Below are 12607 nucleotides of genomic sequence, written 5' to 3'. Positions count from 1 at the left end.
ACATTTTGCCAAAGTTCACCATGTTCAACAAAAAACAATCAACTCAAGTGGAAAGACAACTCCCAACTATGATCATAGCTTCAGCAAAGACAAGCTCAATAGTTGTACCTGGCAGCCCTTTAAGGTTTTCATACACTTCATAGATACCCGGAATGCTTTGAATGTGATAAATGACCATTGTCCGTTCTTTTGGGCACGTCCATGACTTATGGTACATGTCCAATGTTTATCAACCTTGTGTTCCACAGATAGAGCCAAACCCTGTGATATCTATCCAAACCGGTACTTGGGCCAGTACTTGACTTGCGTGCGTCTCGGTGCTGTTCCCGCGTGGACGTTAGCCTTCGCCAAGGGAGGTTTGGGCGGTGCTGGCGGCGGGGATTTCCTCCTCTCTTTGCTCCTGTCTGTGATGGTGAAGCCTCGCTCGCTCCTGTCATGCAGACTGACCCTTGGCAAGAAGTGGGTGGAGACATGCTGGGATTTGACCCGCGGGCTGGAGCCCATTTTAGCTTTCCCCCTCTTGTTGAGGGCCACAAACCACTCGCGACCAGTCCTGTGGTTCCTGTGGATTACTGAGGCGTAAGTGTTGTAGCTGTTCTCCTGGAAACGTTCTCTGAACTTACAGTCGTCTGTGAACCACTCCTGCAAAAGAAGGGGAAAGATAATGAATTAACAGGTATTACCTCTGAGCTTTTTCTTTTAGCTTTAAAGGTCTCATATTGTACAAAGGTAGATGTCCACGTGTAGTGTGATTATAGATCAGGTCTAGGTTCTATATTAATACTGTGAAAGTATCAAAGCCTCAGTCCACAGAGAAATGCACACAGCCTGTATTCAGAAACTGAGCCTTAAAACCAGCCGTCAGGACTTCCTGAACTTTGTGATGTCACAACAAAGCAGTCGCTGCTCTCAGCCATGCCACCTGGACCCACTATCCAACCTTGCAGGATTTGGTTTCTCTGAGAGTTTACATGAAATCTGCTATATTTTAATTAGATCATTCAGAAAACAGTGATCCAATCAGAAGAGAGGCTCAGAGCCTCCTCTCTTCTGATTGGCTCACCAACCTGTTCTTACTAGAGCTCCAGAGAGAAGCCTGAGAGACTGAGAGAAGGTTTTTGGTACTTAAAACCACAAATTTATCTCCTTATGGATATCAAAACTTCAAATAAAACACAGGAAAAAATAAAAATGTGTCCTTTAATGTAATGGATCTGTCACTGAGAGTATTTGTGATTAATTTTTTAATCAACAAACTCTGTCCACGTGTAATCAAGGCTCAGCTGCAGAACATGTGGGAAGTCTGTTTGCACGCTACCATGTAAACTAACCCTTTGTTTCTCTTGTTAGCAGCTTCTTAGATAAATGTCTTTAAGCCTGAGAGAGAGAGAAAACGTAGGGGCTCCTATTCCTTTACAAGAACAAGCATCTGGAAGAAGAAGAGCTCTGCCAGATTCTCCCCACTGACGCAATTTTATTTCCTTGTTAATACTGATCTGACACAAGGGCCCATATACACACATACTGCTACTGTGAGAAACCTTCTGTGATCGTCTAGGTAAACTGGGATGTGTTTCCTTCCCCTGAGGAGGAGCAGGAGACACACTGTGTCGTCCATCTAAGGTCTGCCGTTTGTTTTTTCGCTTTAAAATAACAATTAAAAGCTGGTGATTGGGTATTACTGTGTGCAAGTCAGAATCTGTGTGCATGAATGTCTCCTGTCACCTTTGTTCATCATGTGACAGTGTTTCAAAAATAACAGCAGAGATACCAAAGGGTAACAGAAAGAGAGGTTGATGTTAAACCCATTATGTAATGCCCCAAAGTTGAGGGAATTTCTAATGATGCAGAGCTGGATCATATATGTAATATCATAATTACAGCATTCAGCGTTCAGGATGGGAAAATGTCAAACTAACCAGCACAAGTGCCAGGCAACATGATATCATCTGATTGCGATCTGATTGGACGAGCTCCAGAGTAACCCGAGGGCGGATTTCAAAGTGGTCTAAATGACTTTCCTTATCACAGAGACGCTTTGACTGACAGCGGCAGAGCCTCCTTTGTGCTGGTCAGAAACTCATTACGGCTGGTGCATTAACTTCATCTACAAAGACCTTCTGAGTCAAGACACAGGCTGTCGATCAGTTTGTTTGTTGTAAGAGAGATTGGATTATGAACTGTTTTTCCCCTGAACTGTGTCTGTTCAATAAATCCTTTTGGTTTGTCGATTTAGGTTTTTTGGCTCTTTGTGTCGTAGCAAAAATTTGTGTAAATGTTGTCAGCGAACAAATGTGACACATCCACAATCAGACAGAGCTGCTGTTCATGTTGTTCTGACAAATTTAGATCTAAATATCTGTCTGAAGTCAGCTCAATGTTTTAAAACGAGACGTCGTCTGTGCAGCAGGTTGTTATGACCCGTGGTTACGTTTTGTTGCTAGGCGACAACTAGTGGTTGTAGTGATTATGACAGGGGCAAACGGGGGAAAAGTGTCGGTGACGTAGTTTAAAGAGCGACAAAGGAGCATGTTGTGGCGGATGGATGAGTCCCGTGTGTTCGATTCCCGTGTGAAAGTAACTGTTTATGTTGTTTAAATTATCCATGACCGTTCAACAAAGTCAACCATGCTGTTATTACTGTAACCATGACAACAACGATCGTGTAATGTTGCGGAGGTGCTTATTTTAACCCAAATTTATCTTTTCCGAAACCACCGAAAGCCATGACCGTTAATGCAGTAACCATGGCGCTCTCCGTGCAGTCCGTGTGTTTATTATTTGTAACCATAACAACCGCGGTGAGGTACGCCCGCCGCCGTATAGGGCTCTGTTTCAGGAGACACTCCTATGGGTCGTATCAGAGGGTTGAAGAAGTCGACCCGCATGGTTGTTCAGGTTGGAGGACTTGTTTAAAACATTCAACAAAGCTCTTTTTAAGTCGTTTATGCTTTACAACATCATCATCCATCGCCGACCATTATCCAAAGCATTCGGTTGATAGACTGCAGCTTTAATTTGACTGCAGAACTTAGCTGGAGGATTTTTTTTATGTGGTTACTGCATCTTTCAAATTGTTCTGATGGCATATTTTATTGTAGTCTGAAGAAAAAATGAAATAACCCGACTCAAAACTGCAGTCCACGGGTTTTTGGTTTCAACCCATTTAAGCCAGGATGAAGGGGCGGGGCCACGAGCCTGCTGTCACAGAGAGGAGCAAAATGTGATGAATTATACAAATGGAGATAAAGGAGCCTGCGATTCGCACACATGAGAAGTGATGACAGTTGTTATGTAACGAACGATAAACGAGAGCTTGAGAGAGAAGTTCAGATACAGAGGCTGAAATCTGACAATCGGAAAGGTGGAGGAACTGCAACCATTAAGGGGCTGGCTGTAATTATTTGGCTCACAGAGGCTGTACCGGGCTGAAACAGTTCTGGATGACATCCATCCTGAAAATGTAAAAACAATATGCTTGCGTTACAGCCGTATCTCGAAGTCAGAATCTGGAATTTTTGCTGATATTCATTAAATGTTCCTGTTTTGTATCTAAAAATACCTCGAGTGGGAAACTCTGACATGTACCCAGGGATGCCTGGTGACTTGCTGCAGTACGGCTTCCTTGTATAACCCTCCTGCCATTCTGAAATAAAACAAACTGTTCTGCTTTGCTGAAGAGTGCAGCATAGCAGAAAATGATGCCATTACAGCGTTTGGTAAACATGCCAGTCACAGGAGAGCGCACCGCGGCCGCCGCGGACAACTACAAACGGTTTAAGTTATTCAAAGTGACCCACTGCTCCTTCTGGCTGTTGTTTTTAAAGATGATTAGAAAATTGTACAGAGCTCCCGAGTCGCTGCTACGGGTGGATTGACATGATTTAACAGAACGCCACTTTTGAGCAACATACCAGCTCTGGTACCGGTCGGGGGAATTACACATTTGGAAACAAATCCACTGGAGCACGTACCAATGTAGTCTCTCACACACACACACACACACACACACATGCACGCACACACACGCACGCATACCAGGAAGAAGATTTGGCCCCTGCATGGTTTCATAGGATTTAATGGCTGCAGCCAGATTCCAGAGATCTTATTGTTAAAATCATAATGCTTGTACAGCTGTTTAACCTGGCTCTAGCCCTGCTGGATTGGTCACACTCTTTTAAAGGGACCTTTCCCATGATCCCCGGGGTTAGCTGTACTGAGGGCAGAGGTGGAAAGTTACTGATGACTAACTTTTTTTTTTTTCTTCCTCTACCCAAATAATATTTCCTCGCAAACATGTCTCTTTTTATTTTTACCACTTCTATAGACAGATGGATCTGAGATCACAGCCTGAACTAAGACCATATATAAATATATGCATAAACTTTAGAGAGTTTTACAGTCAAACATAAGACTTTTAAGCTACGATATATCTAGATAAAAACTCTCTGATGCGTGTTGAGAGATTTCACTGGATATATGGAAACGTTGACCTACTGGAGGTATTAGATGTAAAGTCAGGGGATCATCAAAGTTAGTAGGATTCATCCTCTGGGGACCACGGACATCTGCACCAAATTTCATGGCAATCCATCAAGTATTTGTGGAGATATACCTCTCAAAGCCAAAAAAGTCAACGGTAAACACATAACACATTTAATCCGCTACGACCAGAGTATAACTCTCCTCTTATAGTCTCTGAAATTACGGAGCTTGGCTTGTAATTAACCATTTGCAAAAGGAAAACATTTTATCTGACATAAAAAAGTGTGTTCAGCATAAATCATAGCCGGGAAAAGAAACTGCAGCTGAGAAACATCTCAGAAAATGACAGGAACTAAAAACACGAGGTGGTTTCACCAATCAAATCCTTAATATATCAGTATTCTCTGTCGTTTTTTTTAAGTCCTGTATTTCTATCTTGCTCCATTTCTCTCTCCCTTGTCACTCACTGTTTGTTCAACTAATGCAGGTGACCCTTTTCAACCTCTCATAAGATTATGTTTGTGATGCCTCGCTGCGCAGGTCAGGCGGAGCAAAGTGCATCTGTCTCCCCATCATTCAGCCAATAAATCGCCACTGTGAAAACATCGGAATATTAAACACGACAGACGACGCAACAAGATAAGTTTCAGGGTTGTCACCTGATACCCCAGCGTCAAGCCCAAGCCTCCCTGTGCCCCAACACCCCCCTTCCACAAGGTTTACATCCACCCCAAATCATGAAGGCAGTTAAAAAGCGCTGTGCAGCTGCAGCCACAGATTGGAGTTTTAGTTATACAAATATTTCTCCGAGGCAGAGCCGCTCCGGAGGCAAAAATAAGCTCCGACTGCAACGGTTGGAGCCGGAGAAGGAGTCTCCCAGAGTGCAAGGTATGAAATGTGGCAAAGCTGTGCTGCACAGAAAGAACCTGCATTTACTGTATTAAAAAATACAATCCACATACAACAATATATAAATAGTTTAATGGCCTGTTTTGAGCTTCTAAAAGCTGCAAGGTGTTTGAATTTCATTGAATCTAGTTAGCCAGTCTGTTAGCCATTTGTCCTGAATGGCGCTAGTGGAAAGGTGATGGTGTGGTGGTTCATCCTGCAGGGACCGTGAACCTGAACATTGGGGGGAAATATCATTAATTTGTGGCCATTTGTTTTGAAATAACTATGTCATTGGTGGGGTGTCAAGGGGAACTTGACCTGAGGGTGGAGCCAGAGATAAAAAAAAAAAAAAAGCAGCAGGTCCACCAACATCATTAATCTTCTGGGGAACATGAATACACCACATATACCACAGTTTAATTGCAATATGGCGATTAGCTGTCAAACTATTTGTGGTGTGGATTAAAAGCTTTGGTCGACTGCATGCTCCTTCTGCTGCTACGATTTGTTCGCACATTGATCAGCTATGTGACAGCTGACAGCTAACTAGCTAAAGTTTGATTAGAGCCACAAAAATCCAGGAAAAACGACCAAATCAGAAAGTGGTGGGGTATGAAACAGTGTGAAGGACGAAGGGTAAGGGCATCAAGCTTCAGTTTGATTGTGTTGCTTGAGGGAGTCCCGCACACACACAACAACACTACACACATAAACAGCAGATGCTCAGAGTGTACGAGGAAAGTTGGACTTTCATCGTTGACATTTTGACAGTTCGGAACAGGAAATGGAGGCAGATGAGACAGAACTGCAGACAAGCTGGACCACAAGACAGAAAATCCCTCTGACTCAGACCCTGGCTTTAGCATGAGAACAAAAATGATCAGGTCTTTAGTTTTGCGGCGACACCCCGCAGTGCGCTGTGTTTCGCTTTGTCGCATTGTTTTCTCTTATTATCCACGACCGCGTTGTTTTCGGTTCATATGTAAATTCTTGTTTGGGGACGCGCTTTGACCCACAAAAAGTCTGTGGTTTTCCTCTTGTGCGTACACAAGCTGGAACGACAACTGAATATGTATCCGCTGGTGGACAGAGCGCAGTCACCACGGTACATTTCTAACAAGCCGTGGCTGAGAATTCACTTTGATGAAAGATGCCACATCGCTCCCCCGCTGACACGGTTTCATGAAACAATACCGGGAGCTGAGGGGACATAAATCGCCGTCGCGCAGCGTGAACACCCGCAGCAGCTCGCAGACTCTCCGGCTCTCCCGACTGCTGCTCGCCCGGCTTGATTGTTTACTCAACATATTGATTTTCACTTTGTGGCTCACGCCTCTGTATATTATCAGCCGTCCCAGATAGGACTTAATCTGCTCTTCCCATTAACACATGCTAATAGGGGGCCGCTTCTATCTACACGCCTGCCAAGGCTCCCACAGATGACTCGTCGGTGGGGCTGGCCAGCCCTGCTTACAGCAGCAAGGCCAAGCTGCTGTGGGCAGATTTGGGTTTACTGTGTGTGTTTGGGGGGATTTAAAAGTCTTCAAAACTGTGGCTAAAGATTACAGCAGTATGCCATGACATGCTGATGCTTTTTAATGCAGAGCTGCAGAGACTAATAAATAAAACAAACATAGCTGCACTGGGCCTGGGTTTGACGGAGGACTACACCAGTTTCACGGGTCCGCATGAGGTCAGACTGCAGCAGAGAGGAGTATCAGATCAGCACTTAACGAGATGCAGATTCACAGTTTATGTGGCCAAATTAAACTGTGACGCTGGGTCAGGTCGTTGGCAGGAAGTCTGCTCAGCATACAAGAAATGGTCGATTCGAAGTCAGAAGTAAACATCATGAAACTTTGAGCGTGGTAGTCATTTCTTAATTTGAAAACTCTCCCTCTTCCCGCACCTTTCGTCCGTCACAACTGGAAACATCTGCATCTAACAAGATACCTCTGTCATTTTCACACGCGCAGCCAAGTGCAAACACCACTGATGTCTTTTGTGGAGAGACGGGTCCAAGAGAGTCGTCTCCCATCATCCCCATCTGTCCGTTAACTACCAGAACATAGAAGAAGAACGGTTCACAAACATTCACAACATCTAAGTATAAAAAATGTCAAATCAAAAGTCTCAAACCCACAAATGTATGAAACATAGGTGACGTTAATTAAGTCTGAGAGGGTTCAGGGCTTGGGCCTTCAGGGGGTTGGACATTGGGATTGCAGTTAGCGGCTAACAGGTGAACACAGTGGAGCGTTCACTAGCTACAGAGCCTGATATTTTTCTCTGGAGTTTGTGGAGACACCAGTGGGGTGATGACGTCGCTCTGTGTCTGCCTGGTGTGAAAATATGCAGCTGTTAGCTTGGTAGCTTGTTAGCGATAACAACCGTGTGTGCTAACAAGTTGGTAATATGTCAGGATGTGTGCTAAACGAATCCTCAGCATCAACTGTGAGACTGTAAACATCAGCAAAATGCCATAAGAGCCATCACAGCTGCACGACCGGACGACAACAGTCCAATTAAAACTCGTTATCAGTTCAAAAACAAAAGTCAGCAGTATGTGCTGACGGTGAAGTGAGCGGGATACTCACGGTGGCGTGGAGCCGTCCTCTTTTATTCATGGCCAGGAATCTGTTGCTGTAGACCCCTTTGATGCCGATGACCCCCTGAGAAACCGCAAAGAGCTCCAGGACACCTGGGAGGACAAACAACATGCTCTGATGACTGATGGGTGACAGAGTGTATTTTTACTACCCGTGGTCATTTCCTGCAGCTCGTCGCTTCTCCACCGCCGGGGTAACGTAGCGGACACGGCTCTCTGCTCTGCCGCCCTGTCAGCTCAGTTATACACACCTACAGTGAGTTCATTCAGATCCCTGGTGTTTGTTGGTAGAAAATGAATGACGTGACTTTTAAAAACCTTTTTACGGCAACCAAAGTGAATTTCACTGATGAAAAATGGTGGGCAAATGAGCATCTGAGATTAGCATCTCCACACTGAGTTACATTTGATTATTATGACCTTTTTGGCTGAAAGTGTGACTCAGTAGTCAGTAGGAGACTTAACACTGCTTGTGTGACCAGCAGCAGCAGCAGCCTAGAGTTCACAGAGGCGGGATGATGCCTCTGATAGGCCGGTTGATGTGAAGAGTAAGAGGCGAAGCTCCTCCTTCAGTTAACTACTCGTGTGCTCTTCAGAAAGGTCCCTACAAACTGCTTCAGAAGAGGAAACAGGAGTGGGGTTGCACAAATACTGTAACTCCAGCAAGTTTGATTCATTTGCATGTAACGTGGAATATCCATGTACGTCCAATGGCAGCAGTTTTTACCTCAGCAATATATATATTATGAAAAATATCACATATGGCCTGGCTATAGGTGCATGAAGCAGATACAGTGGCAGAGTAATGAGGGATGATGCATTCAGTGCACAGTATAAACGCAGTATAGTGCGCAGTATAAACACCCTGTCTTCTAATTTAATTAAAAACATCATCTGTGCAGCATCACTTTCCTCACAAGACCTACATTTGTGGAGAACATACCCCTAACCCTGAGGTTGGCCTTAACCCAAACTCTAACTCAGTGATACAGGATAATACCGAACATGAACGTGAAAGGTGTGCACTGAAAACCAGAGTGATGGCGATCAGTAGCATCCACTTGTTCTTCCATGGAGGTTGATATTCGCGCGTTCAGAGGCGCTCAGACGTACTTTAGGCCATTAAACTGAATGAAATACAACAAAATCACCATAAAAACTGCAGGGGGAACAAAGAAAAGAAACATACACAGGAGGAGAAACCAAAAAGCCATAAAACACTGCAGGTTGAAAAGGCTGATTATAAACATGAGACCTGCATCTTTGGCACATGAGAGGAAGATATGTGAAGCGCCAGCGTCTGTCCAATTTCTAATAATTAAAGAAAAGGTATAAAAGACAAATAAAATGCATCTTAAAGAGAAGTGTTTTCCCAGATCACTATTGTCTCTGCAGCCAGTGAACTGTGTTTAAACTCCTACAGCCACCACTGGTAAAACAATCTTCATATTACAAATCTAAGACGGCCAGTCTCCTGCTCGTCTCCAGTGCTGTCATGCAGGATTCAAAACCACACGGCTGCTGCGGTGAAATCCATGTAACCTGACAACTCTTCTAAAGGAGGGAGGGGAGGGGGGGGACCATGAAATGGAGGCACAAGTGCACTTTCACGGTGAGCTTCGGCTGTATTCTTTGTCGTTCATGTCTTATGTTTAGTAGTCGATTCTGATTCCTGGGGAGGATAGAGGTGGGGTGAGGGGGGTGGGTCGATTGTGTGAGTTTATAAAAAACTAAAAAATCTTTATTTATGGCTTCAGTCATTCACTGGGCCCCGGACGACGACACGGGACAAGACTCACATACAGGACAGTTGTAACTCTGGCATTTGAAATGATACTGCTGTATTTTTTTATTTTTATGAATGGAAATAAACTCATCAGGCTGAATAGTCCTGTCTGGACGCACCTGAGTTTGTGCCGCAGCTTAGTTTTGAATTTTTCTTATATTCTACTTGAGTTTAGAGATCGGGGTTTTCAAATGAAGAGAAATAATTTTCAGTTTAAATATCTCGTAAAATCTTTTTGTCTTATTGTAAGAAACTGTCACTTTCTTTTATCCATAAGTCATGTTTGAATTTCTCCACTTTTTAGAGGTAGACTGACCGATAAATCTGGGCCAATATTAACTTATTACCTATGAAAAATGTTTGTTTATGTTGTGTTTATGTATAAAAATGAATATTTGGGGATTTATAATAATCAGATTTATACTTTAAAATAGTCAAATATTGATATCGGTGCATCAAAAATCCTTTGTCCATAGGATGATGCTTCTGAAATGACTGGACCCTGCAGAAATGCATCAGATTAACACTATATCTGCACTGCAAAGTAACTCTTAAATCAGCTGAAAACTTATCTCACCACACACCACAGAGCATTTCACATCAACTTATTATTGCTCTTTATTTGTGACATATTTCTTTTCTTTTTTTAAAGTCAAATCATTGAATTTACATGTAAAACCAACGATTTTTTTCCAGCAGTTTTGAGGAGAAACAGTTTGAAGGTGCAGTAACAGGCAGTTAGGAATTTTGAAGCCGGATATTTTTTGCAGTGTGTGGAGTAACGTTGTTGTGATGACAATCGTGCTGATGGGCAATCCAACACATCCTGGTGTCTCGCTGCTGCACCTGTCACTTCCACAAATAGTCTACCTGCCAACATCCCGGAGAGACACAAACAAGGCTCGTCAACCAGATGGCCGCTGCTCAGATATTTCACAGGGTCATGCAGCCTAAGTTTAGGGTGCGCGCTCCTTACGATCCTCCCGTGTAAATCATTATTGTTAAAAACTCCCAAGGGGGATGGGGGACGACGACGACGACAATTTTTAAAATAGTAATAGAAGGGAATCAATTAGAGCAAATGCTGAGACGTGGATCCAAGTGCGCATTCTCAGCGGGACGCGCTGGATTCATCTGGCGCGTCAGACGTGTATAATTTAGTAGTTGGAGCGCTCTGTGCAGCCGTGAAACCGGAGTGAATGACTTACTCAGCTGGTTGGGCTCATGGCTGCCGTTCACTCTGCCGTCGGGATGAATCTGGAGGTGGAAGCCGATGCCAACCCTACAGTAGAGCCTGCAAGTCCTGCGTCCCGATCTGATCCCCTCCTCCAGAAGTTGGCGCTCCAAAGAGACGTGCTCCTCTCCGGCGGCGGCGCAAATCAAGTGAGCGAAGGTCAGAAGGTAAAGAGGAACATTCATTCTTCCAAAGAGGAGACGCTCGCTAGGCCACTTCTGGCATTTTTGGTGTCGCTCCTGAGGTCTGGGCACCAGAAACCGTGCGCACACACGCGTGCAGCGCTCCTGGGCATTACCCCGGCTGCAGTAGCTGGAGTTGTTTTGCTGGCACGGGGATATTTATAACGCCAATGATCTCATTACTCGATGCATGCCTGAGCTCTAAAGGACGCTCTTTCATCCAGATTTTGTCGCCGAGATGCCACTCCTGCTCAGCACCGATCCACGACAGCGGGGCGTGAAGGAAACGCGACTGACACCGCACATTTTCCAAGGAATCGTCCGCGCCAGGACGCACTGAGCGCGGCATTTTACGCACAAGGAGACATCGTTTCAATAGATCCGAGGGCGCGAATAATTAATTCATGAGAAGAAAAACAAAAAACAAAACAAACAAAAAAAAAACACGTGAAGAAGAACGACTGCTCTCAGGCGCCTCTGTCCATGCGGGAAGAGTTGAACCTGAATAATGAAACGTTCCGGACGCAGGAGGCTCAGACAGCGCAGATCCTCAGGTGTCGCAGGCAGCAGAGTTTAAGCAGTGGCTCACCAGGAGACTCGGGCAGCCGTATTTATAGGCTTTAGTCCACCTTATCATCTGATACGTCCACATGCTGACAGGAGAAGCTGCCTCATGCTGAGCTCTGGACAGGAGACATTTTATTGATCAGATTGTGGATTAATACAGGAAATGACAGCAGAAGAAGTGAACTATCTACAACTTTAAACACACAATGTTTCACTTCTTTTTTCTGTGTCATTTTATTTTCTGTATTTTTCCACACAAGTTGTATCCTGCCAGAAACCATCTGAATTACTCCAGGAAAAATCCCCAGATATGAAAGTTTCACCCAAAGTCACAATCAGTCCAATCGTCAAAAAAAGGTTCAACGCACTAAAATATTTTACTTATTCAATTCAACTCCATTTTATTTTGTTTAGCACTAAATCACAATCACGTGATCTCAACACAGTGAGCTCAAAAAAAACCTCACAACCATAATAAATCTGTCCTATTAAATGTGACTTTCCTGCTTCCAACTGTGGAGAAAAAAGTGAAGCGATCATTTGTGGTGATTCTGTCATAAAGCAGCGAGGTCACAGGTTCGATTCCCTCCTACAATGATGATATCCAGTCATCATCCACTCTGACAGACATGACGCTGCGTCGTCTTAAAACTGACCTGACAGAACTTCTTCCATCAGTTTTCTCTACGCCTTCGCACGGTCTAAAGGATAAATTCAGAGACCCAGTTTAAAGTTCGGCCATTCAGTCTGGTTTGGGTTTCATCCAGAAATGATATTTTAACAGTGTCAATGCGGTTCAAACAAAAATACCTGTTGGATTCTCCCGATCTCCACACGCCTTTCTGATGTCAGAG

At 44.1% G+C, this 12607-nt stretch overlaps 1 protein-coding gene across 1 annotated transcript; it reads right to left on the bottom strand.

Annotated features, from left to right (window-relative positions):
• Positions 1–270: 270 nt before the first annotated feature.
• On the bottom strand, positions 271–11189 carry fgf5 (fibroblast growth factor 5). The gene is made up of 3 exons (XM_022753769.1): positions 10979–11189; positions 7974–8077; positions 271–642 (listed from the first exon to the last, which is right to left on the bottom strand). Exons 1-3 carry the CDS (start codon positions 11187–11189, stop codon positions 271–273), a joined length of 687 nt encoding a protein of 228 aa, XP_022609490.1.
• Positions 11190–12607: the final 1418 nt, after the last annotated feature.

This window comes from Seriola dumerili, unplaced genomic scaffold (genome assembly GCF_002260705.1).
Source record: "Seriola dumerili isolate Sdu_G_001 unplaced genomic scaffold, Sdu_1.0 BDQW01000193.1, whole genome shotgun sequence".
NCBI classification, from domain to species: domain Eukaryota; kingdom Metazoa; phylum Chordata; class Actinopteri; order Carangiformes; family Carangidae; genus Seriola; species Seriola dumerili.
The sequence above is the reverse complement of the archived record's forward strand: the minus strand, read 5'-3'. Positions and strand labels throughout refer to the sequence as shown.